General features: G+C 45.0%; 1 protein-coding gene across 1 annotated transcript in view; it reads right to left on the bottom strand.

Moving 5' to 3' along the window:
* STK10 (serine/threonine kinase 10) overlaps positions 1–27,965 on the bottom strand; it is a 375,502-nt gene that overhangs the window by 85,964 nt on the left and 261,573 nt on the right. The window contains exons 4-9 of the mRNA XM_078653004.1: positions 21,423–21,572; positions 9,288–9,360; positions 5,124–5,318; positions 2,768–2,849; positions 2,060–2,194; positions 934–1,521 (exon numbers count right to left, since the gene is read on the bottom strand). Of these exons, the coding sequence (XP_078509130.1) occupies positions 934–1,521; positions 2,060–2,194; positions 2,768–2,849; positions 5,124–5,318; positions 9,288–9,360; positions 21,423–21,572 (1,223 nt within the window). The remainder of the gene's footprint in view (positions 1–933; positions 1,522–2,059; positions 2,195–2,767; positions 2,850–5,123; positions 5,319–9,287; positions 9,361–21,422; positions 21,573–27,965) is intronic.

The following is a 27,965-nucleotide window of genomic DNA, read 5'->3' as shown; positions in this document are numbered from 1 at the left end:
AAAAACAGTAGCATGAACAGAGAGTAGGAGGGGGTCTGGCAGCCCTGGTTACAGTGTAATTTCCAATTTCTTGCCCTTCCCATAGCACTGCAACATCAGGTAAGAGGGAGCTGATAGACTAACTGTGGGAAAAGGATAAATATTGATTTGACAGACTGAAATGGTGCATGATGTCACTTCCGCTAACTGTGGAATAGGGATGCATTGACCACAAGCTAAATAGGGGGTTTAGTGATGGATCAGCAACTGGAGTACCTTTTGGAAGGCTGGTTAAATTCAGGTAGGAGAACTTAGCAAAGTAACACGAGGCAATAAACAAAAAACACTCTGAAAAGGAAATGAAAATTATTAAGAAGCAGACCAAACAGAGAGGCCTGTGTTGGTTGCATTGCACCGCTCCTTGACCCCAGAGTACCCATCACTGCGGAAATTCATCACAGGAGGCTCAAGCACACTGTTTCAACGCTTCATGGACCAAGGCATCCGAAAATGCTACTGCCTTCGAAGACCAACCTGAGGGCAGCTATATGTGCATCAAACTAAAGAATGCTATGGACTAAGAATGAACTAAAAACATCACTACAAGCGGCAGCTATAAAGAAGCACACACTCTTACCATCCTAGTTATTAACTAAAGAGCAGAACGCTTAATCCAAGTGTACATTACAGACATTACTATTAGCCCCATCTATTGAGCAAAAGTATCACTGTTATATCTGCTTTAAAAGACAAATACTTAATTAGTTTCATTTAAAACCTACAAACCTGCGTACTAACTTTATTAATTAACTATAAATCAGCCTATCAACTCTGTGGCCATCTACCATTAACTCTTTAGTGTCATTGGACACACATTCCTTCACTTATGTACATGTGGTTACTTTCCCCATTCGAGTACCAAACCCACTAAAAAGCTTAAATGGCCCCACTTACCCTCAATGACAATGAACCAATTTCCTTGTTCAGGGAGAGGTCTATCGACCGAGATGAGCTGAGGTCCAAGCTTTCGGATGCGGAAGTGCTGCCAGAATCGGAGTTCCTCGTGGACGTGTTACCAATCGATCGGTTTGGAGAATCCAAGTTTCCATTAAGCATTTTTTCACCACCTTCTTTAAATGGACTTTCCAAACTGGTGCTCATGGGCCTTCCTATGGAGTCCCAGGAGCCTTTGCTCCCATATTCGATTTCTTTACTTCGTCGGTTGTTAAATTTTTTCTCCTCCAGGGATAAACGCTTGTAATCGGCTGGTAGAGGTTGGACGAGAACAATATCTGGCTTCTCAACAGCATGTTTGCTCTCATCGGCTCCCACGTGATTAGTGAAGTTATTTGGGAGAGGCTTGATGTCATCCATTCCTTTATCAAAAATGAGGTTGCTCGGTACATCTCTGGATTCCTTGGCTGGCTCGAGAGCGGGTCTGAAGCCATTGATTGCAGGCTCAACAGGGGATTCGGCCATCTTCTGTCCCTCAAAACTAATCTGGCTCAGTTCAGATGGGTCCCGCTTATGAGTACTAACAGGCTTGAAAACAAAATTGTACAAAATATTATATTCCACCCTTTTTTACAAAAAGGGCTAACTTCATACATTGTATAGGCAGATGATGATCAGTGATCTAAAAGCTAAATAAAAAAATGAAAAGAGGCCAAAATATGCATTTTGTGGCATTTTTTGAATATCTCCTAAACATGTAGCCTGTACTTTCGCAGAGATTGCTACCAATTAACCATAAACAAAATACTTCGCAAAACGCTCTTTTCAAAATGAAGGATTAGAATGTAAAAACTTTACATGCTTTGTGAAGTATATGCTGAGCAACATTCTCTAAAGCCTTATTAAAGGTAGTGATTTCGAATCCTTCAAATCCTAGCTCTTCAGCCCAAACCTTTGGTACTGCTACACATTATATGCATCTGGTGACTACTTAACTTCACGCACTAAAATCTACAAAGGAATGGAAAATGCATGTTTTGGGGATACTGTGCCATCAGCACCCACCTAATCTTACTCATGATTGGCCATGCTTCATAGAGCCAGAGTAGAAAAGCTTAGTACTCACGCGGAGATGGTCAGACGACTCATCCTCATCGCCATCTTCCCGGTTGTCTTCAATTTCATCCAACACTTCGGCCTTTGCCTCTGCTACCAGCTCTCTTAAGGCCCGATTACTGGTGACATTACTCACAAAGGGGTGCTAAACAAACGCAAGAAACAGAAACTGAAGATGGGAGCAAATCTGTGAATGAATCCACAATCGTTATGGACTTGAATCACATACTAGACAAGTAGAATGCATGACTTAAAGGCACACCACACCTTGCTTGAAAAAGGAGACAACTACTGCTACTACGGTATGTGTCTCCCAGAATGGTCTTTATATACAATGCATGATCTCTACCCTTTTCTTCTCAAGTCACTGTAAAATGTTGCATTTTTCTCAAATTTATGACAACAAACAAATATTACGTTATAGTCATTAAAGGGCAAGTGGACAATTCAGTGGGGGGGTAAGCACCCTGCCCCCCCCCCCCACCCGTTGTGGACGCCTGCGAACGCCATCAAACATGATCATACAAAGTACATGCATTGCAAATGTTCCGCAAGTCAGCGGAAAGCTGCACCATACAAATGCCCTGTCTCGACTGCACCTGGGGCGGTCCTGGTCAGTGCTGCCTTTTGGACTAGTTCAAGCTGAACGTGTGTACCAAAAGCATGTGTGAACCCTTCAGAACCTTGCCTCTCATCCTTGCTACCCTTCTGTCCATACCTCCAGGAGCTGAGCTGCACTCGGACGGGTCTCCGGGTTCTTATCCAGGGCCTTCCTTAGGAAATCGTTGAACTCGTGAGACCTTCCAAGACAAAAGAATGGGGAACAGAGGTCAGGACACAGACGGGGACAACGGTGCATCCTAGGCATGGCTTCGTCTCAAATTACTGATGCTTTGAAGCCAATTATGGAGCTTGGTCAATTTTGCTTTTTGGATTCATACATCATAGAAGATAATCAACAGAATCTAAAATAGAAGGGCAATGAAACAGAAAATTGTGCATTTTCACTACATGTGTACATTGCACAAAGATTTTTGGATTTTTTTTACTCACCAGAACCTTACCACATAATTTCATACTCGCCTCTGAGGCACGCAGGTATGTTACATTTTATTGACAGTAGTACATAAGGCTCAACAGTTTTATGACCGTTGGTTCATCCTGAAATTCCCACACCTAGTGGTGCTCTAGAAAAGATCTACTTATGTCAGAATGTTCAAGCAACTGGTAAAATAGCTCAGTCGGTTGAGCATCAACTGTAGAGATTTAGCTGGGACCTGGAGATCACAGCTTAAGTTCTTTCAATGCAGATAACAGTTGTACAATTCAGCTGGACAATAGACACTCTTTCTACCTACATGCCTCAAAACTATATACATTGTGAATATCATATCTTTTAATATATTTGTATACACATATTAAAAAGCACAGCTACATGCCAAGGCCATAGGGCAGGATTTTCATAGGCTAGTCTGTACTAAGTGTAACAACACACATTACGTGAACAATAATCCTGATCCTAATTTTAATTGTGGTTGTCAAACATATGCCAATTTATCTACTTCGGTCCCTATGTTAGATGTGAAGTATTTTCAACATTATTTTCTTACACATCAAAAATATTGCATTCTGCATCACAAAGGGAGGCTTCGTAGATGCTGGGGATGAGCCGTAAAATGATGTACGGTTGTGCTGCACCAGGAGAATACGGTCTGCAAGGGATCACCCCAGAGCATTTTTAAAAACTGCCTGAAATAGGAAGGCCTCAAGCCAAATTAAAATGCCAGAGAAAAGTACGGAATACTGATTTATATGGGGTTGTTCCAAGCGATCTTGAAACCCCAAAAATAACGTGGAATACAACATTACGAAGGGAGGTTTCTAACTTTCTTAATATTCCCAAAACAATAGAAATCAACGTGGAAATGTAAAACCATCCAATAGCATTGAACACTGAAAAGGAGGCAATCCACCAATTATCAACGAAAAAAAAAAGGTTTCTGACTGAAGAATTTGGCAATGCCATGGTCTACTTCGATAGCATTTAACTGGTTTAAAAAAACGGAAACACAATTGCAGGGCCTAGTGTGTTTCTTAGACGCTCACTGCCAGCAATTGCAGAATACCAAGCCTGCCTAGTTAGGATTCCACCATTTTACCTTTCTTGTCACCTTATTTCACCTGTTTAAATTGACAATTTTCCTTGATCTTCCTCCTTCTCTCTCTCTCTCTCTTGCTTTAGGTTAAAGTCGGATAAGGAAAAATATTTCCTACTCCCTAACAATGGGGGTTGGAAGCCCCCATCTCAACCAACCACTGGTACAAATTAGGCACTGTAATCCTTACCATTCTATAGAAAGTGAACATGCGCTACCTCGCACCGCCTGCAAATTTTAAACTGCCATTTTTGTTACCACGGACAAAGTTCAAGAGTCTGATGACCAAAAGCTATGGCGAAGAAGGTACAAATTCCAAACAAGTTGCTATCCAAATATGAAAAACCTATCTTTTTTTCACATTAGGTTACCCCAGAGACCCGGGTCTATGTTGACCCACTAGCTGCAAATTAATCTGATTATAAAGATCTACAAATGGCTAATGGGAGAAAAACGAATATTCCTACAAATAAAAATTACCCAAACGATATAAATTATCTCGCAAAATATTCCAGCTTTGTACAAGTCATAAATCCTACATACTTCAAAGGCCATTGGTTGAGGACAAAGCTCAAAACTTTGGAAGTCTCACTTGTGAACATCATAAAAACCACTAAAGGCGCTCAAAGCTGCGAATGAATGAATTGGAAAAAGCATTCCATCTCAAGCCTAAAGGACTTTCTTAGGAGTTCAGGCTTCGGTAGATGATTGTAGCATGCCCTGAAAGAGTGCCTCAAAAAAAAAAAAAAAGATTTTTAGGTAGCAAAAGTAGCAGGATTAAAGGCTCTTTGAGATCACTGTCTCCTAAATTTCTTCTTGTGATTGGGATAGCGGGCGAAGTGCATCTTCACTTTTAACACCTTAATTTAATTTGTAAACTTAGAGAAGCAAACATGAAAGGCTTCCTTCTGTTCCTACCACTTTGAAGGGTTGCTCAGAGTTGGAGGCTCAGATTTGGCGATCTTCAGCAACACCCTCATGGGGTTTAGTTCGTGGTGAGGGGGCTCGATTTGCGCCATCTCAATCAGAGTGACGCCCAGCGACCAAATGTCAGCCTTGTAATCGTAGGGCCGGTCCTTCATGGTCTCGCACATCACCACTTCCGGGGCCATCCTGCAAATAAGGAGGAGACATATTGAACAAGCAACATTTACTAGGTTAAATTGCCTAATCTTTACTGCCATAAATGTAGTGTGACCTAGCCCGGTTCTTAACTCTCCTGAACTTTTGTCCATCTACAACAGATCATTCTTGGGTTTATCAAATGCCTTGGTGTCCTTTCATAGGCTGTGTTTCACCTCTGCTTGCTCAACAATGGGATGCCGCTGGCTTATGCTACGAAATCGACCTCATTGTACAAAGGGGAGCTGAAAGTCAGACTCACTCAGAAGAACAATTCTTCAATGCTCTTCCACAGCATCTGCCTTACAGCTTGGGTTTTCAACCTTTTGTCTTCTGCAGACCCCGCATTATTCAACACTTGAAGCTACAATTCGAACTTCAAACCAATACACAAAAAACAGAAAACAGTATACAAACAAAAACATTCTCAAATATTTTATTTATTTCAATTACAAAACAAATCGAAAATTCAATATTTTAATACGAAGGTTGGAGCTTTAAATAAATGGGTTCATTTCTAAAATTGAAGTGATATGCTAAACACAGGCTTATCAGAATGTCCTTTTGCCTTCTAATGCAGCTGTTTTTGTTGGTGCTTACCAGTCATTCAACTGAGGCTACAATTGGTCACACTAGACGCGGTTTGAGGTTCCTGCGCTGCCCTCATGTACCAAGCTAAGCAGAACAACGCTATTTTTTGTCCCCAGTTTCAAATTCCTTCACATTTATAGAACATTTAGAAACGATAATTTTTACATGCTACTTTTTTATGTATCTAAACTTTATTAATATGCTAAAATTATTTGTCTAAACAGTTGCAAGCAAAGGAACTCTCCTCATCCATTGAGAAAAAGGCTAGTCTTCAGACCTCTTTTTGTTATTTGGGACCGCATAGTTGTGGTTATGGGAGTATGAGCCCTAAGCGGACACCCAACTAATCTGGGTGGGGGATATTCTGTGAGTGCTGTACAGACCTGCACTAATACCGGGCGATAGGTGTGAAAATAGTGCACAAGGGCCAGTTAGGACAGTGACATGGCTTTCCCCATCTACACAGCATTTTCTACATTTCTTCTCCTTAGTATATGAAAAATCATTTAATGTCCCACCTATGCAGGCCTCTCCAGAAAGTGCAGGAAGAAGACTGTGAAACTAACTACCCTCTCTGAATGATGAAGGAACTTTATGAAAGGAGTTGAATTCCTCAGTTTCATCCTGGGGTGGAATACAAATCCAGCCCACAGTCAAAATTGGTTTCCTGCAACAACCTGGGGAGAAAGCCTACAAACAGTTCTCGTATTTACAGACTGGTAACCACAAAGAGGCAGTGTCTGTAGAATTAACACAACTGCCTCAGACCAAGACTTTATGCAGGTGCCTGCCTTCAGCAATATGAAGAACTGCATATGCTTGGACTCCGAGGAGCTACATGCTATACAGGTCACCCAAGACTGGATCAACCCAAGCATACGTAATTCTGTGGCACTGCTGCTTTGCCTGTCTGAGGGGGCAATGGCAAGAGATCCCATATCCAGCAATCTGTGACCAGAGAACATATCCTTAATCCCCCAGCTGCCCACCCCAACCATGTTCTACATAAATTAAAGGTAGCTGCTCAGCGTGTTGAGCTAATCTGGGAGCGGCCGGCAAACACGGCCCAAGACCTTTGGCAGTTGATGAACTTCATGAGTGGCATCAACAGCACCCCGTATTCTATACGAAACATGGGTGCAAAACCAGCCTGAGCCTCCGTGCCGGGAGAAGTGAGAGCCGAGAATAGTTCCAGCACCTGTCCAGTCCCTGTGGAGCCAACGCCCAAGCTCCTTCAATGGAACTTCAAGATCCTTTTGTGAATTTGCTTCATTCTTGTAAGAATAACATAACTTGCTTGTGGCTGAGGCACTACTACCCCTTTTATTGCCTAAAGTGCATCCCGATGGGACCCAGAATCATTGTAAGACAGTGGCTGTCACCAAGGGTTCCTGAAATACAACAACCCATAGAATAAAGGAGTGCCACACACTTACACGGACCGCATTCAGCTATTTTTGGGCTCACTGAGCACTAAAATTAGGTAATCCCAGTACCTCAGCAGCACTGGAAATGTTCAGCATTCCATGATATGGATCGCTGCAGTGGTAAGTCTTGCTATTAAACAGGATGCACCAGGATACCCCTAAGGTGGCAGGGGGTGACTATATTTACTATATCCAGTAGGAACGGAAATAATGGGACCTTTGACCGTTAGACTTCAGCATATTACAGAAAATAACCTAAAAAGCAGATTGCAATTTAAAACAAAAGTTCCCGAAAAAAGGTCCAGAGTACGTTGCTTAGGGGTACCATCAACATTTTCTTGCCATGACAGACCTTCCAGACAGCCAGAAAATACCCAGAGCCTGTTACAGTGAGAGCTTCCATCACTCCGTTCCAGATCTATCCATGGTGCTGAATTCTCATATGATAACACTAGACCACTACATTGTGTGTGATGTTTCAGCACACTGAATAAAAGAAATGGAACCTAAATTGGCACGCAAACTGATAAACAGGGCTGTAATCTCTAGGGCTAGACCGTCACTTTAGATCTTAATTTTACTGCTCTATGATCATAAAATGTATATCAAAGTACTATTTTCACGTTAACTTAAACAGACTGCTCAATCAAGCTACTCAAGGAGAATTGAGGTGGCTTTCAACTTTCCTTCTCGGAGTAGTACCCAAAATCCTTCGAAGTGGGGAAAATGCATACTCTCCTTTGGTTCTCCTAGGTAGTACTACAAATTCGAGAACCTTTGCAACAACAAGTTTGTACTGCATAGGCAGGAAACGTTTCTGTTAATGCATTGATGCTCTACAATGCATGAACAATAACATTTCAAAGCACTAGAAGTGAGCTGAAGCTGCCACCATGTTCAATGGGAAGTAAAGAAGGAGCAGAGTCAATGAACAGCTGCCACAAATGCTGCATCTTGACCATCACTGAGTGCCAGAACTCCCAACTAGCCCCATTCACCGGAGCACGAAGGGTTCACCATGATATCTCGGTCTTGGTAACCTCGCCAGCGAGGCTGTAGAACCAGGAATTCGGACAACACAATGTGTGGAGAAAAGGGCTATGTTGCCTTCTCATGGAAGATGACACTCCATCCAAATCACCCTGCAACACCCATAATGCTGTTTATGACAAATTTCCAATTTACTCTACAGAACCACCTTACATATCCTTCCAAGGTCCCTCAAGTCATCAAGCATCACCCTCCTGAAGAGTGAAGGTGCCTCTGGTAAAGACGGGTGATACAAGTCGCTCATATGTTCCTTGCTACATGGCGAATTTATTCCGCCTCAATTTCAGTAAAATAATTAAGACCTACCTGCCCTAATCATGTTTTTGGCTTTCACAGTTTTTCTTCTCTCCCTTCCACAACCCCGCCTTACCCCCTCACAGGCTTTCAGTGGATGTTCCCATTTACATGAACACGTTTCAAACGACCAATGAATAAACTAACACAAATTACACGTTTCAACTGAAGTCACTTCATAACATACTCTATTGTTTTCACTTTACTAACCGCATGCGCTGAATTTTTTTTTCGTTTTTCAAACTTTGAGACAAATATTCAAATAAAAAAAAATGCAAATATATTAATTTACAATCACAACTCAATTTGCCTTCTTTTGGAGGGCAAGTCACTACATTTTGCCATTTATGGACAAAACCAGGTTTGTTTTGGGAACATTCAAAACTTGTTTTGCTATCCAACACAATTCGAAGGAAAGGTCAAACTTAACAGCATGTTCATAGCAAAGGCCCGAGTCCGTCACGGTGAGGGCCAGGGACAAATATTTAACAAAAGATCTGAACCAGCAGGAGAAGGGAGCTGCCAAGCACAGTCTTACAGATCGTTGGACGGGATGCTATCACAAGAGACACTCGGGTACCACCGGGGTGTCACCTACCAGTACGGGGTCCCAATGAAGGAGTCACGCTTCTGCAGTGTTTTCATGTTTCTAGCAGACACCCCAAAATCAGCTGCAATAGAGGAAAAACACAAATAGGTTTTTAAAGCATCTTACCAGGTGAAGGTCAGAAAATATGTTGCAACTGCAGTCAGATTTGTTGAAAGGGTTGTATTTATATTTCACAGCATTTGAGAGAAAACCAGACATTTTACACCGTGGGCCGATGTACAAAACGATTCCTGTATAAGATCAACATAATAGCCAATTGAAATGTTCTGCCTTATTTGGCATGAAAAGGACTTTCATCTCATTCAACTAAGAATGAAATCTCTATTAAAAATGTTTAAGTATACTGGGGTATGTTTTCATTAGGATAGACATTTCACATAACCAGAACCTAAACCACTGGAACTGAAAGATGTTTTAGAAGCTACATTTTTTCTCTCTCTTTCTCTCCTCATGAAAGCGTTTCCTTGCCACAGTATGGTAGGCAAATAAACTGCAATTGGTAACATTTTGAGGAGAAAAAAACAATAACAATCGCCTGGATAAATAACAAAACTGCATCCAAGAAAGAAATAAAAAAAAGAGGGGGTGGGGGCCTTCAGTGTCAGATCTAGTCCGGTTGCAGGTAGTGTTTAATTTGTGCCAGTGGTTGCAGGTGGGGCGCACTGGCACTCACGTTTGGGAATCAGACTTATTTTGCATCCCCAGACACTTACCCAGATAAAGAAAGAGAACGACTAAACAAGAGCTGGCCAAGTTAACAGGTCTTGTCTCGCCTAAGAGAGCTATTGGCTTTGTCAATGTTTTGTAGCAAAGCTGTACAGCAGCACGCCGTCTGTGCAGAATGTCTAAAAGTAATAATTCAAAAAGCGCTATGACGCAGTCTTTTTTTTGGGGCTTCCCTGAGGCCACGTAGAGGGAGGGAGACGAGGACGGGGGTGGGGGGAGGAATAAAAAGCACAAGCATTATGATGGAGCCAGGGCTGGCCATGCCGCAGCACTTTTTCTGATTGCTCCCCAAGGCAACACAGAGGGAGTGAGGAAGGGAGGGAGCGAGTCGACAGGGAAGGAGGGTGGCAAGACACAGGTGGGGGTGCACACAGACAACAGGTTGTACGGGAGTGGCCCTTCTTGGGCCTAGCACACAGGCCACAGGGTGTTGTAAGGACAGACTGGAGGAAAGCCGACAGACAAGTGAGAATGGGAGAGAGGGGTTGTGGGCAAGGAGACAGACAACAACGAGTGCTCAGGAAGGGCTGGGGATAAGCAAATAAATAACAGAGGGTGAGAGAGTGGCTGGGGGAGCCAATGGCACCGGTGGGTGGGCGGGACTGAGGGAAGAACACAGAAGGGGCAGTACATGAAGGAGGCAATTTAAAAACACACATTCTCATAGTAAGGGAGCATCTGAAAAAAGTGTAGTTGAAGGACGCAAGTAATGCATCCATGCTCCAAGGAAGAGACACAATGAGTAAGGAAGCCTATGGAAACTTCCCAGAAATAAGCAAGCTAATGAGAGAGAAAATGAAGGGAATGAATCATAAGAAATGGGCAGCCTCTGAGCCCCTTGTAAGATAACAAAAAGTCTCACAAGAGAATGCGCATGTGCTGTTTTTGGCGAGACCTAAAAATGGGAAAGATGATGGGAGATGATAGAAAAGCTGTGACCAAGGGAGATAGTAGTTATGAAAAAGAACCTGCAAAAGTGGGATAGAGAGTCAGGGAGTGAAGGGGGTTAACGAAAGAGGTAGAATGAAGGCTAGGCAGACTACGTACTCGGCATCCATGTATTTGGCAATGGCAGCGGCAGACTACTATGAAAAAATTTGAGTATCTCCATTTATTTATTTATTCTATACCATGCTTCAGTCAGAGAGAAATGCTTGCGATGTACATCTTATATAATAGCAAAAATATACATTTACATATCTGGATGGAGGAGCCGACAGCTCTACAGCAATACTCAGACAACACACTTTCAGTGAGAAAAACAGACCTACGGTTCACTGACATTCCCTTAATTAGTGCAGATTTGTATACAGCACTACAGGCTCACCCCCGGCTCTCTTCAAACGACTGGGTTAGCAGCACTTTAACGTGAAACTTGATGAATGTCAATCAGACACAGTAGCGAAGGTGATGGACAACTGACATATTTCTATAGTTCTCTTATGAACAATCTTGTAACCTGAACTTCTGCTGGAACAATTCAGTGTTTTAGAAGTTTCCCCACTGTGTAGCTAGTTCGGCTCTTATGCTAAGCCGGGGTTTAGAGCATGCCGTAAGTATACCCATGGCCTACCTCGAACCACCCAGCAGTGCCTCCATTATGAAACTTTATTGTTGCATCCATAAGAGGTGGCTGACCTAGAGCTCCGCTTGGGTTTGTCAGTGTCTGCCTAGGCCTTTCACAGGTCAGCCATGTGAATGTTAAAACGAATACCAAACTGAATCCATGGGCCAATGGAGCGGTAGATTTGACTTGCTCACTTTTTCAGAGATTTAGATGCAGTCTAAGGCTAGGTTCTGCACCCACTGAAATCAGTAAACTTAATAAAAAAGTCTGTTGTTGATCATGTTGAAATGGTTAAGGTATGCTTTATGAAGGTAGGCCTGGGCGGAGTTCGCAAAGTGACCAAAAAAACTCCACCACGTGGATTTCCGCAAGCGGCGGAGTGCATTTGGTCATGCTGTTCGCGTTGATTTTCAGCACCAGATGTTTGTTCCTCGCTGTGAAATCAAAGTAAACAGCATAATGCTTAGTACAAAAAGGCGCTGCTTCTTTTCTTGCCACTCGAGTAGATTTTCAACCCGAGCAGCAGCTTTCTCAATGCGAATGGAAGGTTTGTCAACACAAGCGGTCGCGACCATCGTCGACCACCCGTTTTGAGAAATCTGTCCTCCTGTTTTAAGAAATTAGGCCGGGAGGTAGATTTTCCTCTTTCACGGTCGGCAGCTTGCCGTTGGGAAGTGAGGAAAAAACCCCGCTCTACGAAGCATATTTTCCGAACTCCGCACAGCGCGGAAAACTCTGCAAACGGATTGGAGTTCACCACCCAGGCATATATTAAGGGCACTTAAAGTGAGTGTATTTTTACAGAAATGCAAAGCTCTAAATGTACACCCTCTGGATATCTGCATCGAACCTACTTTCTGGGATATGGTCTTGCAAGAGGAGTTTCAGGTGGATTTAAACAGAGTGATTTGTGGTGTTCAGCCATCTATAAACAGAGGAATCTCTTGCATCTATTGGCATATGTGGTCAAGGTATTTAGTTGCATATGTTCGGCTGGCTGAATCGTTCTACAGGTCAGTGCGAATCTGGGCATCCTGTCATGCACTCGAACTGCACCAGAATCTTCTCCAGAAGACAAGTGTAAGTACTGAAAAACGGTGGAGACACAAAGGAACCTTTGATCTTACACCAGGGTGGTACCAGAGAAAACAACCAAACATATTGGGGCTTGATTGGTGATTAAGGGCTAAAACCGTTTTTAGGCATCTTCCGTCTACGGTGTCCCATTGCAAGTAGAGGCACATAAGGCTAGCCTGCTTCTTTAATGAAGGATGGCGAGGAGTTCCTCTACAGTCTCTGAATCTAGACTGTTCATCAAGGAGAAAAGTCAAAAATCCATAAATTAAAATAAAAAACTCAAGTCAGCTATGGCTAGCACAGACTGTTATTTGTTTTGGGAAAGCTCTAAAATGAGGCTTTGCACTGTATACATCATGCCTCGAACCAGTTAATCAGGAAATGAAATACACCCGTCTCTCGTGTTCTACTCCTCAGAGAACAGATGTATCTATTGTTCAAGGTTTCGTTCCAGATGCAGACAAGCTAGGGAAGACCGGTTCAACGGCCTGTGAACCTTCTCGCTGAGGGAGTTGCCCAGAGAACTAATACGAGAACCCTCAAAGCAAGAGGCGCGAGTTAGAAGTGATGGATTACCGGTCTGCTTTTCGGCCAAGATGAATGTTGATGCTTCCATGAACCTGGACCAGACCCAGCGGAGCAACAACACCTGAAACTCTGGACCCAATTTGGAAGACTCAACTTCATGTGTGAGAATCCTAGCTTTCGTCCTTGGAATTTATGTGCCGGACTCTAATTATCTAAGCACACTTAATCAAGAGTATTGCTGTTAAAATTCATGCCTCGGACTCACCACTCATTTCTAGTATTAACGATAATTATTGTGTGATATGGTAGCCTTCTCTGCCTGACCACAGATGCCAATTGAGAGTCGCACTGTAAACAACCAGAATCCAGGACAAAGGGGCAGTGACAAGACACCAAAGTACCCGAAAAGATGGCACTGGTCAGTACTGCCCATCCAACCAAGGATCTGGAAAAAAGACTCAACACCTTCAACTTCCACTCCTGCTAACTCCAGGCTCACAAGGTGTTCAAAGAACTAGTTTTGCTGTGCTTTGAAACAGTCACATATGCTCCCAATCCACCACTTCTCTGCCCATTTTCTTCTCCTCCCAGTCGATTCTCTCACTCTAAGTGACAACGGCTAAATAGAATCGCTCTATTCGATACAGTACACTTGCATGTAGGTCAGTCAGTCTTGGTCGCCTCTTCCTACACCAGATCTCAACAGACATAACTGCTCTGAAGCAACGATCATCTCTGCCAAATGACCTACAAGCGAGAGTGAGACGACAGGGTGAACCCTGAGTATCTTTGGATAAACCTGTGCAATCCGCAAAGCCCCAAAGCTATGATCATCCAAGAACAATCCACTATAGAATGTATATTCATGTCTACTTAGTGACAATTCATTTCAGCAAGGACAGCATTACCCTTCCCAAAGAAGAGAACACAACTCCAAGTAAGGAAGATGAATCCACTCATGTCGAACACCTACGGATGGATGTGTGCCAAGTGAAACTCTGCTGCAGCGGATCAAACTGCAAACCAGGAAGCAGTTATTGGCTATGTTCATATCTGTAAGTCTCTCAGCAGCACTAGAAGCCTCTGCAAGGCAAAATATCATTTTCCTTTTGGGAACTCGCTGAAAAGTGCTGGAAGTTAGACAAAGTAAGCTTCCCTTTATTCCTTCTTATCTTTGCTGCTTGTATTCACTCGGAAGACTTCAAGGATCCTCGAGTAGTAAAGGCGCAGAGAATGGTAAAAGAGTCCTAAGAGGGCTATTCAGACGCCATTCAAGGAAATGGTGAAATGTGAGAAAAATCCCATCTTCCCTTGCAGCACAGTAACAGGCGATGTGAGTACTTCCCTCATGAGAGAGAAAAATATTTACCAATTGTGGAGACCAGACCACACATGTGCATCAAAAACATACAGGGTGGCACTACTTGCAATTCACAGAAGAGCAACTCACAAAAGAGCATCATCAAGAAATATCACTTTATTCAGGCTCAAGACATCGGATTACGTGTAATAAGGCTGGTAGTTTCACAAGACCATCTCGATGAAGGCTGAGTGACATTCACACTCCGATGTCTTAATATGTAAGTGAATCACAAGGCGGGATGTACACCGCGGCCCCTTCAATGTCTCAACACTGACAGAAAGAGCGTAATGGTAGTGTTAGGATGAGTTCCTTTCCCAAGCGGTCACCACATGACGAGACTGAATATAGGTCTAAAGGATGGTCCGTGTGCAAGGATTCGCTTGCTGTGGTTTACAAGTGAGCTGGGAAAGGAATTAACTACAGAACGCAACCAAGGTCAACATTTTGCAACAGAGGAAGACCGACTGAGGCAACTTCCCCGGCCGTGTAGCTGTCATCAAGCCCCACCCTCCAGAAAGACATCCTTTTTCCTCCAATGCACCTCGTAGACAGATTTTAGCTTCCTCTCCTACACACAGGCCAACAAGAGTTTCTATATTCAAGCTGGAGTAAGAAAATAAAAAAAAACTATAAAATGAACCAAAGCTGCCCTACACCAAAGTCAACATCAACACCTTGGGGTTAATTTCACAGAATTCGGCAGACATTCGTAAACCTATTAACCAATTTTATACTGTCGTTTGTGTAGATTTGTTATGGTAAGGAATTAACACAAATCCTCTGAAATGCACATGGAAGCCTCATAATTTAGATTTTGGAACTGGAGGATTTCTAACAGTAGAAAATCTTCTGGTTTATGTTTTTAAATTTGATTTTATTTGCAAAGGGTAATACTTGCTCTTTTGGAGGAACCTCTTCCCATACACCCTCGGGAAATGTGTGGGGTGCTTGCGAGTTCTTCACACACAGCTCGCGCGCCTTCGCGACTATTTGCCGGCATGAAACCTCAGTGTGAAAATCATTTGGAAGGTTTGTAAAAATCTATATAAATGCAAAGTAGCGTTAACTGCCATCCCAAAGTCAAGCACTCTGCCCTCCAGTGAGAACACGGATGATAATTTCCCTACCCATAAACTTGCCACTGAAAACACCTTCTACTGTACCAAGTTCCACCTGGTGCTGTAAATGTCAGGTGAACTGATTTGGTAATCCCAGATGAAGGGGTCTGTGCTTGAGGATGGCTTTGATGGACACACTCAAGTTACACTTCGATGTACAAAAATGTTTGTGAACGTGAATCCCATTTTGTTCCAGGATTATAATTTCATTTCTTCAGAGCATCAGGAATTTCACATTCCTGAAGGGTTGTCCATTCTACACTGTAAGAACTACATGATGTGCTGTATTCCTGAGCAAATAAATCAAACATTAGACTCAGCAGCAAATACCCGAACCTACACAGAAAAACTTGCAGGATAAATTCAGGAGACATGGCTTGAATGCAAGATCAATGTTAGGAATTAAACGTTCACTTCTATTATTCATTTATTTATGCATTCATTAAGGAAAAGAGTCTACTATTCGAATCCACAGACATGACTTCCAGATTAAGAACAAGAATACAGATAACCTCTGTTCTTGTTATAGACTGCGCTTTAAAACAAGTGTGCAATGGAACACAGAGGAAAACTGTTAGGGTGTTACACAGCAGTACAACGTTTGGGAAGGTTGTTCTTTACAATATGAATTACGATTTGAAATCCTCGAATCTTGAGATCGGATGTTCTCATATTTCTTTTGACTCCCACTGGAATATGGGTGTTTAAAGATGGAGTATGAAATTCAGAAAAAAATTATAATCTCTCCCAAACCCATGAGTATCTATGCTCAATATTGTTTCCCTCAGAAATGGAGGAGTTAAACTGGTCTGCAAGGCTTTTCAGCTACCTCACCAGGGACCTATATAGGCTTCAACGGGGGTTTATTTTTCCCAGGCCCAAAGTGCACTGAGAGGACACTTCAGCAGATGTCTACCCTTGTGTTTCATGCCAGAGTACATGTTGTATATTATCGGATTTACAATTGAGGGTTCAACTCACATAAAATGAGCTCAGCGTTGATCAAACTACAACAAAGGACTGAAGAAAAAACCCAGAAAAAAACACCTATTACCTAAAAGTAAAAGAATTGCCTTGGCAGCATGTAGACACAGGAGGAAGCCTGGAAGGGAGAATGTGTTTTCAAAAAATTTAAGTCGAGAATTCTCACTTCCACTGCCTCTCAAGGCAAGCTAACTGGAGCTTGATCTCAGTGTCCAGGAATATCTTTGATTTTCACCTATGGCTGTTACGGATCGCTTAATTTTTTTTCCCACTTGGGTAAGAACATGGACTCCTTAAGGAGATGAAGAAACCCGTTGCCTGTCAGCAATACTGGTTATGACCATGGGCCAGATTTTGGGACAATCCCTGGGGGTTTGTGCCTAATTTTTGTGCCCCCACCAGTTTTTTCACCCCGGGGCATTTCTGGATAACAGAGCGGGCAGGAGATACTTGTGCTGTCCCTTCTGCAGTATTCATCGCAGAGCGTATCTTGTGTAGTGTGAAGGTGCCTTCACTCACTTGCAAGGGCAAATAAGGTATTCCAGCTGCCTATGTTGTATTACCGATACAAAAGGGGATGATGAACGGAGCGTTTGAGCAAATCAAACACTCACCCCCAGTCAACTGATCTGGGTTTAATCCATCACCATTCTTTAGCCCACTCAGCCACCCCATTTCAGACATGGCTATATGCAAATCAGTCTGACCCTGTGCCTCATGGGAACAGTCCAGCCCGAACTGCCAAGCCATGTCTTCCATGGACCGGAAACAAGCATCCTGGGACCGGTTTCGGATTCATAATCCTCATCAGCCAGGCTATCTTGAATCCAGTGGTCAAGTGAGCAAGGGACTCACGTCTGAGCATACCCTGCCACACTTAGGGCGAACAAAGCGATACAAAAGGGGATGATGGAGGGAGCGTTCGAGCAAATCAAACACTCGCCCCAGTCGGAAGCTTGTTTCCGGTCCAGGGAAGGCATGGCTTGGCAGTTCGGGCTGGACTGTTCCCATGAGGCACAGGGTCAGACTGATTTGCATATAGCCATGTCTGAACTGGGGTGGTAGAGTGGGCTAAAGAACGGTGATGGATCAAACCCAGATCTTTTGACTGGGTGTGAGTGTTTGATTGATTCAGATGCTCCGTCCATCACCACCCCCTTTTGGACCGCTTTGGCCGCCATAAGTGTGGCAGGGTATGCTCAGACGTGAGTCCCTTGCTCACTTTGCCACTGGATTCAAGCAAGCCGGGCTGAAGACGGCTGTAATGCCAGTAACCGGTCCTCGGAAGCTTGTTTCTGGTCCAGGGAAGGCATGGCTTTGCAGTTCGGGCTGGACTGTTCCCATGAGGCACAGGGTCAGACTGATTTGCATATAGCCATGTCTGAACTGGGGTGGCAGAGTGGGCTAAAGAACGGTGATGGATCAAACCCAGATCTTTTGACTGGGTGTGAGTGTTTGATTGATTTAGATGCTCCGTCCATCACCACCCCCTTTTGTACCGCTTTGGCTGCCATAAGTGTGGCAGGGTATGCTCAGACGTGAGTCCCTTGCTCACTTTGCCACTGGATTCAAGCAAGCAGAGCCGAAGACGGCTGTAATGCCAGAAACCGGTCCTCGGAAGCTTGTTTCCGGTCCAGGGAAGGCATGGCTTGGCAGTTCGGGCTGGACTGTTCCCATGAGGCACAGGGTCAGACTGATTTGCATATAGCCATGTCTGAACTGGGGTGGTAGAGTGGGCTAAAGAACGGTGATGGATCAAACCCAGATCTTTTGACTGGGTGTGAGTGTTTGATTGATTCAGATGCTCCGTCCATCACCACCCCCTTTTGGACCGCTTTGGCCGCCATAAGTGTGGCAGGGTATGCTCAGACGTGAGTCCCTTGCTCACTTTGCCACTGGATTCAAGCAAGCCGGGCTGAAGACGGCTGTAATGCCAGTAACCGGTCCTCGGAAGCTTGTTTCTGGTCCAGGGAAGGCATGGCTTGGCAGTTCGGGCTGGACTGTTCCCATGAGGCACAGGGTCAGACTGATTTGCATATAGCCATATCTGAACTGGGGTGGCAGAGTGGGATAAAGAACGGTGATGGATCAAACCCAGATCTTTTGACTGGGTGTGAGTGTTTGATTGATTCAGATGCTCCGTCCATCACCACCCCCTTTTGTCCCGCTATGTTGTATTACCAACCTGCTGGCAGGGTTCTTGGGCGGCATGATAACTGGACAATAAAATGTCAGTGGTTCATAGTTAGCATGACCCCAAGATTGCCAATAGGGACCGACCTTCGCCATACATTCCTCAATGCACCCTTCACGCAAGCAAGAGGAGTCACATATGTCACAAATTTGTGGGCCATCTCCGCCCTCTCTCAGAAGGTAGTGAACTTGTTCCTCTTACCCGAAACACAGTTGTGCTCTAGGCCAGGACACTAGAAGGCTGTATGCCTGACACAGAACAGGACAATGACCTGGTAACAGTGCACCAGGTCTTCACTGCATGTGCAGTATGCCAACACTCACGGAAGCCTTGACAAACCGAGTAAGAAGGGAATATCATTGCAGAGACCATCAATAGGATGGAGTGTGAACTGAGTAAAGATAAAATCAGAGTGAGAAAGTCCTGAAGATATCAGAAGGCCCTGAACTTGGCGGCGTCCTGAGAACTCATGGGATTAAAGGTCGACTGACCAAAAAGGATGCAAGATTTCTAATTCCACCTCGTGTAAATTCTTCCAAGGGCAATCATTTTCACTCTGCGCTCAAAATGTTATTTTTCAAGATTGGAAATACCTAGAAAAAATCTTAACATTGGTGTTAGTACTCTATGCAAAACAAAACAAAAAACTACACACCTAGAAGGAATTGCATAGCTTTGGAAATGTATTTGATAGGGTACAATTCCATGGCTCTAGGCACGAGACCTTCAATTAGTAAAATCAAGCACACCTTTGCACAACAAATTGTGCACTCCTGAACAGTATAAGCACATTCTACTATAGACATCCCTTTTAGCAGGAGTACACGAGTCCTCTAGAGACGACTTGGCAGATCACTTTTCTGCTGCATGGTCCACATCTTGGCAAATGATGACTGCTAACAAGTTCGGTCACCAAAACCATAGGTTTCCCGGGGCTACGTTACAAGGTTGTTAAAATAATAGACGACTTTAACGTGTCATAACAGACATTTGAAAAAAAAATCTCCTAAGAATCCTCTCCAAATACGCTTTCACACCTCACTGAAGACTTTTCACTTAAAAATCAAAGCAAGTCATTAATTTCCATTTAATGTTCACCTGCTGATTATTGCTGCAGCGCATCAAATAACATCTACGAACCATTTCCCGATCCAATATGGCAGCCGTTTTTAGCTGCCAGGACTGGAATGCACTTTTTGCACGGCAGAGTCACTTTAATATATCTGCATATAGGTAAGGAGGCCGTTTATCGCCAAATCGGGACTGCACCGACCCCGCCGCTCAAATACGAAATATTTGAAACGAGGGAGGAATGGAGAGGATTTCATGTGTGCGCGTGCACTTTAAGGGCTGGTTTTCACACGAGTTCTCCCAGCTTGGCACGCGCAGGAGCATCGACTGCTGGCTGGGAGAGATTACAGCTGACAAGGTGCGGGGTAAGAGTTTTACAGTAAGGCACTTTAAGGACGCCAACCAGCAACAATCCCTTTAGCAGCGAGCCTGCTCATTGGCTGACCTGGAGACCTATCTGCCGGATTGCGCGGGTTTTACTGTGGATAAACCTTTAATCTGATAGAATGATAGTTTCAGGGATCATTACTGTGCAAATACGGTGTGTTGCTCCTGGCATAACATTCAGTGTAAATTAGATTATAGATAGTATGTACTAGTCTGTTTAACCTTTTAGGTGTGGCTAAATACAGCCCTTGCTCTCTGGCACGTTCAACCTTCTGTTAATGTAAGTACTTAAGAAAAGGCCTCGCTCTGTTGTAAGTACTTAAAAAAGGCCATCGCTCACTTCAGCTTTTTTCCTGTCCAATGGATTAAAAAAAAAATAATAATAATACAGGGCATAGTTGACATGAAGCCTTTTAAAGTATAAGTAGTACTTAAACAACCCCATATAGAAGCTGAAGTGGCACAGCGTATTTGTTTTTTTAATGTTTAGTTTGTGAAATAGCTTGAAGAGCACAATTATTGTAAAGCTTGCAAGGAGGTATATATAATCGGAATAAACACCTGAGTAGATGCCGCAGTATGGACCAGATAGGCCGTTTGCTCCCCTGCCTGCTGAACAATGTAGCTTGTGTCCGAGTTCGACACACCTTGGAATAAAATTCAGTTTGGTCTTCAGGCTATCAACATGAATGTTTACAGCAAAAATGGCTCAGTCATACATTTCAGTGGTGGCTATGTGAACATTCATTGCTATTTCATAAACTTGAGATGATTCCACCATGGGATGCACTGACGACCCGGCAGGTACTCTCAGCTAAATCTCCGGCCCTCTTTGATTTTTCTGCGACTACATTTTGAAAGCGTAATCCGTATCATAATGAAGAGCAGCATGGATGCTCCCATCTCTTATGTGCGACATTGTCTCTACCAATAAAATTCTACTACAGAACTTGTACACAATTATTGTCTTTCTCTTACAAAACACAAAGCATTATCAGTGTCAATGCACAAAAAGGTACTATTCAATACATATAAACAGTAATGGTACAGGTTATCTGTAAAGCCTATCAACATTCCTAGGCACTGAAATAATGTCTCTACTACTCACCTAGTCGGATGTCCCCATCTTGGGTCAGCAGGACGTTGCCAGCCTTCAGGTCGCGGTGGATAATCTTCTTGCTGTGCAGGTAAGCGAGGGCCTCCAGCATCTGGCGGCAAACCACTCGAAGCTGGGGCTCAAGAAGGCCTCTGTCCAGCTCTGCAATCAGACCGAACCACAAAAGAACCATTAGAAGAGGTCATCGGAAACGAATTGGCTTTTCTACCAAGGGCTGCCCGCGCAGTTTCTTCCTAAAAAACTGCAGGCCTAACAGTTTTGTACGGAAAGACGCTATCTCATTTGTGCACCTTGACGCTAGACCCTAGTAGGATCCACCCTTCCAAACAACATGTTCACTGGCGAGTGTCAATTCATTTTCTAGAGCAGTGTTTCCCAAACTGTGGGTTGCAAGCTGATTTTTGGTGGGTTGATTAAATGCAAGCACTAAATAAAGAGACTTTAAATTCTGTATTTATCGGGTCACATTTGCTGCGCTCCAAAGACAGATGTCAAATGTCAGGATATTTCTTCTGAGAAATTGCAGCTTGTATTTTTTTAATATGGGGATTGGTGTTTACTAATTTCTTTCACTTTGCAGTCAGAGATAGAAAAGTAAAGTACATTATGTGACAACCTTGCTGTCATACAAAGTGTGAAATGAAAGGCTGTAGGATGTCATTTCTTTTTGCAACATACAAGAAAATATACCTGTAAATGAACTGTACACACAGCAGTTTAGGTGAATAAAAATTCAGCAATTTTTGTTGGAATTCTGAAGTATGATGTAATTAAAGATTTTAACAGAATGAAAATAAATCAAGACACTTGGTGAGGCACAAATGATAAATATTCACTTAAACACAATTTCCACACATTTTTGTTTATGTGCAATGTCGTTTTTCATTAGTAAAACTCTATGACTGTGCCAATTCAGTGACTATTTCAAAGGAAAATGTGCCATCTGTCAACGACAGTGCACAGCCACTGGCTAATTTATTTACAGTAGCAAAATCACAGCCTAATGTCGATGAAAGCAAGGTGAGTTAGGAAAGTTTGTTGTTCTAAAAAGTTACACAGTTTGGGAAGCGCCGTTCTAGAGTGATATGTCACTGGTAACACTTGTACCTCCTTGGGAAGTAAATGACAGCTGCCCTGGCCTATAGAGTAATACAAATATTTACTGAAAGGTCTATCCTAGTGCACGATTTAAAAGGCTGGGTCACTCAGCCACATGACTTTAGTGTAACGATTAGATCTAGGATTTTAACAACCTACACTTACCATAGGATAAACAATCACGATGAAAAAAGTGGTCATCGGTTTGGCAAAAAAGCCAACAATGAGAAATTCTTTGTATTTTTTCAGAATGATTTCTTAACTGAGATGTATTAATCGATAAAGACTGTAGATTCGGATTAGGTTTGGTTTGCTGAAAAGGCATTAATTTGATTTTGCTTTTATTTTACTTTGAATATTTACACATAGCACAATTTCTTGGTTGATACATCAAAAAAAACACAGAAGTTCCCCAAACAGCCGTTATTTAGCAGCAGGGAAAGCTCAATAGAAGATGTGAAAGTGAGAGGCACTTCTTTCACTCTGGCCACAGAGACTAAAAATACAAATCTAGCAATAGAGAGTTTAATGCAGTTCCCTAACCCACACAAGATGCAAGGACAGCTTTCCCGTCCACTGTTGTGGATTACGTTCTAATTCCGGGCAATAATTTCGAATCATAAAGCACAATTCTTGGTCAGAACTTGTTTCTTTGAGGGCCAGAAGACAACTGGGGAGAGTTTTCCAGAGAGGTCATATTCCACGGAAATTTGCCTGGTGGGACACAACGGATGGAGCATGCACCAGCAATGTTGACTCGCCTATTATCGCATCAAGAACGCAGTACAAATGAAGGAACTGTACGTTGGGTTTTGAGGTTTCAGGATCACACGGGTCTAGGTTCCTTGCACTAACACTTATGGTTTAGCTTTTGGGGCTGATCAGAAAACATAGTATAACACCCGGTCTAGATGCGCTCTGCCACCCCTGTGATGCGGGCTATAGCTCAGTGGGCAAGAAGGCACGTGTGAGTGGCGGAGATGAAATATGACATGTGCTGCCTCTGTCAAGCAACGAGAAGATCCAGGATATATTATATTTATTTCTATTGTGCTAGTATATTTATATAACACATTGGAGCCTGCAAGCCATCTATTAAAACCGGTCTCGTATGTCCCCATCATAGTCCACTTGTGACAGCTCTGCTAACCCGTAATAAGCAAATGACGTAGTTGCTCAAATGTAATAACTTATTATAGTTCACGTGTGCCAGCGGGATCACCGCTGCATAAGTCAAGGTGAAAGACAGTTCCCTGAGCATCATTATGGCTGCAGTCCAAACAACAAAAACTGGCTTTTCATTCTTCCCTTTTGGTTCTCAAAAGGAACCGCGGTCAGCAAAAAGGAGATAATTATGTTAACATTTATTTTTTGCAAGCTATAGGTCATTACAGGAAAGACAGAATACCTATGCATGCTTCAACACCTTCTGAGCTACATTTTGTTTTTTAAATCGGACTTGCATTAATCCGAATCTAATACCTTTTTGCAACAAATTATTAACTGCATATTGGGGAGTTTAATTTTGCACCAAATGTGCTAGCTAGAGGTAATTGCCTCTAAATTGTGGGATCTGAGGAGGTCAATTTTCAGTTCAACAAAAAGCTAAAATATTGGGGTTCATTCTCATTTATTTAAGAAGGTTATTCATAGTTATCAGATTTGTCTATCTTTCGGCCTTTGAAGTTTTGGGGCCTTATTACATAAATACCCCGGGGGCGGAATGGGCATTCGCTCCCGCTTTCCGCTCCCCGGAGAACTTTGGTATTATAGAAGGGGATGCAGACGCTTGTGTGTCCCATTCTATAATACTTATCGCGCTGGCGCACTGAAAGCACCAGCACTATCAACAGAGGGCGTTCCTTCATTTACATAGGGGCGTGCCCCATGCAAACAAGGGAATTCCTTGGACTCTGACCCGTTCCATATTACAGACGCGAGCGCAGAGTCAAAGAAGCCCTCAGGAGGCGCACTGACAGTGTGCCATTTAAAAGGTGGCGCACTATCGGTGTGCCTCCTGACAGCAGCCCCCTGCAGGGGGGTAAAGGGGGTCCCATGGACCCCCCCAGACATTCCCTTGCAGGCAGATGCAGTCACTGAGGGCACCCGCCTGTAATGGGATCTTTAAACCCCTTTGAAAGTGCAGGCGGTGCCGCCTGCACTGTGAAAACATGGAGCGGATGCTCTAATGGGGCGCATTAGCATTGTTTGTGCCCGGCGCACCTTTTCAAAGGAGGCTGGCCGCAAACAATGCCAATACAAAATACGGCCCCTAGTTTCCAACAAGCATTGGAAATGCAATAGGTCTCGCATTAGGAAAGTTTGAGTGATTGGTATTGTTAATGACACTTTTTTTATTTATGTGTTGGTTTTGAAAATAGTAAAATTAATAGCTTTGTCAGTTACAATGTCAATAGTTTTAACTTTCGCAAATGTGACACCTATAGCATTTGTAATGCAATGTGTGTTGTATTTACGTGACTTAGATGTATTGATATTACAAATAACAATGGCTTTTAATTTTGTAAATAATGTGGTGGTGGATGCGGTGGTGGTGCATGTGGTGGATGTGGTGGTGGATGTGGTGGTGGTGGATGCGGTGGATGTGGTGGTGGTGGGTGTGGTGGATGTGGTGGTGGTGGGTGTGGTGGATGCGGTGGTGGTGCATGTGATGGATGTGGTGGTGGTGGATGTGGTGGTGGATGTGGCGGTGGATGTGGCGGTGGATGTGGAGGTGATGGTGGATGTGGTGGTGGATGTGGTGGTGGATTCGGTGGATGTGGTGGTGGTGGATGTGGTGGTGGATGTGGTGGTGGATGTGGTGGTGGATGTGGTGGTGGATGTGGATGCGGTGGATGTGGTGGGATGTGGTGGTGGATGTGGTGGATGTGTTGGTGGTGGATGTGGTGGTGGATGTGGTGGTGGATGTGGTGGTGGATGCGGAGGTGGTGGATGTGGTGGATGTGGTGGTGGTGGATGCGGTGGATGTGGTGGTGGATGTGGTGGATGTGGTGGTGGATGTGGTGGTGGTGGGTGTGGTTGATGTGGTGGTGGATGCGGTGGATGTGGTGGTGGTGGATGTGGTGGTGGATGCAGTGGTGGATGCGGTGGTGAATGTGGCGGTGGATGTCATGGTGGATGTGGAGGTGGTGGTGGATGTGGTGGTGATGGTGGATGTGGTGGTGGATGCGGTGGATGTGTTGATGGTGGATGTGGTGGTGGTGGTGGATGCGGTGGTGGTGGTGGATGGGGTGGTGGTGGTGGATGGGGTGGTGGATGTAGTGGTGGTGGATGTGGTGGATGTGGCGGTGGATGTGGTGGTGGCGGTGGATGTGCCGTCCCAGAGTGATGTGGCGCCGTCCCAGAGTGATATGGTGGTGTTGTGAGGCGTGCAGCAGTGTGCGGGGTGCAGCAGTGTGAGGCGTGCAGCAGTGTGAGGCATGCAGCAGTGTGAGGCGTGCAGCAGTGTGAGGCGTGCAGCAGTGTGAGGCGTGCAGGGGTGAGAGGCGTGCAGGGGTGAGAGGCGTGCAGGGGTGAGAGGCGTGCAGGGGTGAGGGAGGGTGAGGGTGTGTGAGGGTGTGTGAGGGTGTGTGAGGGTGTGTGAGGGGGTGTGAGGGGGTGTGAGGGTGAGGGGGTGTGAGGGTGAGGGGGTCTGAGGGGGTGTGAGGGTGAGGGGGTGTGAGGGTGTGAGGGTGAGGGGGTGTGAGTGAGGGGGTGTGTGGGTGAGGGGGTGTGAGGGTGAGGGGGTGTGTGGGTGAGGGGGTGTGTGGGTGAGGAGGTGTGTGGGTGAGGGGGTGTGTGGGTGAGGGGGTGGGAGGGGGAGGGTGTGTGAGGGTGAGGGGGTGTGAGGGTGAGGGGTGTGAGGGTGAGGGGGTGTGTGGGTGAGGGTGAGGGGGAGTGAGGGTGAGGGGGAGTGAGAGTGAGGGGGAGTGAGAGTGAGGGGGAGTGAGAGTGAGGGGGAGTGAGAGTGAGGGGGTGTGAGAGCGAGGGGGTGTGAGAGTGAGGGGGTGTGAGGGGGTGTGGCGGTGTGAGGGAGAGGGTGAGGAGTGTGAGGGTGAGGGGGAGTGAGGGGGTGTGTGAGGGTGAGGGGGTGTGCATTCTGAGGGTGTGTGGCGGTGTGAGGGGGTGAGGGCGTGTGAGGGTGAGGGGGTGTGCATTCTGAGGGTGTGTGGCGGTGTGAGGGGGTGAGGGCGTGTGAGGGTGTGTGTAAGGGTGAGAGGGTGGGTGTGTGTGAGGGTGAGAGGGTGGGTGAGAGGGTGGGTGAGGGTGAGGGGGTGAGTGAGGGGGTGAGGGAGGGGGTGAGTGAGGGGGTGAGTGAGGGTGAGGGGGTGAGTGAGGGGGTGAGAGTGAGTCAGGTGAGTGAGGGTGTGTGAGTGAGGGTGAGAGGGTTGTGAGAGTGAGTGAGGGTGAGAGGGTTGTGAGGGTGAGTGAGGGTGAGTGAGTGAGGGTGAGGGGTGAGTGAGTGAGGGTGAGTGAGAGTGAGGGCTCTGAGGGGGTGTGGCGGTGTGAGGGAGAGGGTGAGGGGGGTGAGGGGGAGTGAGGGGGTGGGTGAGGGGGTGTGCATTCTAAGGGAGTGTGGCGGTGTGAGTGGGTGAGGGCGTGTGAGGGTGAGGGGGTGTGCATTCTGAGTGGGGGGGTGGCGGTGTGAGGGGGTGAGGGCGTGTGAGGGGGTGGGTGAGAGGGTGGGTGAGAGGGTGGGTGAGAGGGTGAGTGAGGGTGAGGGGGTGAGTGAGGGGGTGAGGGGGTGAGGGGGTGAGGGGGGTGAGTGAGGGGGTGAGTGAGGGGGTGAGTGAAGGTGAGGGGGTGAGGGGTGAGAGTGAGTGAGGTGAGTGAGGGGGTGAGAGTGAGTGAGGGTGAGAGGGTTGTGAGGGTGAGTGAGGGTGAGTGAGGGTCCGAAGTAAATGGTGGCAGGGCAGACATCATTATGTTGTTATGTTATGTTAAACAATTTATACCGCGCACGTACACCGAGACGGTTTCTTGGCGCTCATAACAGACCTGGCGAGCCGGGGCGGGAGACATTACTCAAGAGCCAACTTAAAGAGGTGAGTTTTCAGGGTTTTACGAAACAGTTCGTAGGTGGGACAATGGCGAAAGGAAGAAGGGAGGGAGTTCCAGAAAGTGGGGCCTAAAAAAGAGAAGCGAAGGCCGCCGTGTTTTTTGCGGCGGATCAGGGGAATGCAAAGAAGATTATCGGCAGAGGATCGAAGATTACGAGATGGGAGATAGCGCTTGAGTTTAGAGGAGATGAACTCAGGAGCGAGTTTGTGAAGGGACTTGAAAAGGGTGCAGCCGAGTTTGAAGAAACACCGTTTAGCCACCGGGAGCCAGTGGAGGCTCCTCAGGAGGGGGGAAACATGCTGGTGTTTGGGTTGGTGAAACACCAGGCGGGCAGCCTGGTTCTGAATCAGCTGAAGTTTTTGAAGCTGGTAGGCG

Source organism: Lissotriton helveticus, chromosome 7, assembly GCF_964261635.1.
Source record: "Lissotriton helveticus chromosome 7, aLisHel1.1, whole genome shotgun sequence".
Classification (NCBI taxonomy): Eukaryota; Metazoa; Chordata; class Amphibia; order Caudata; family Salamandridae; genus Lissotriton; species Lissotriton helveticus.
Note: the sequence above shows the minus strand (reverse complement) of the source record. Positions and strands in the feature narration are given on the sequence as shown.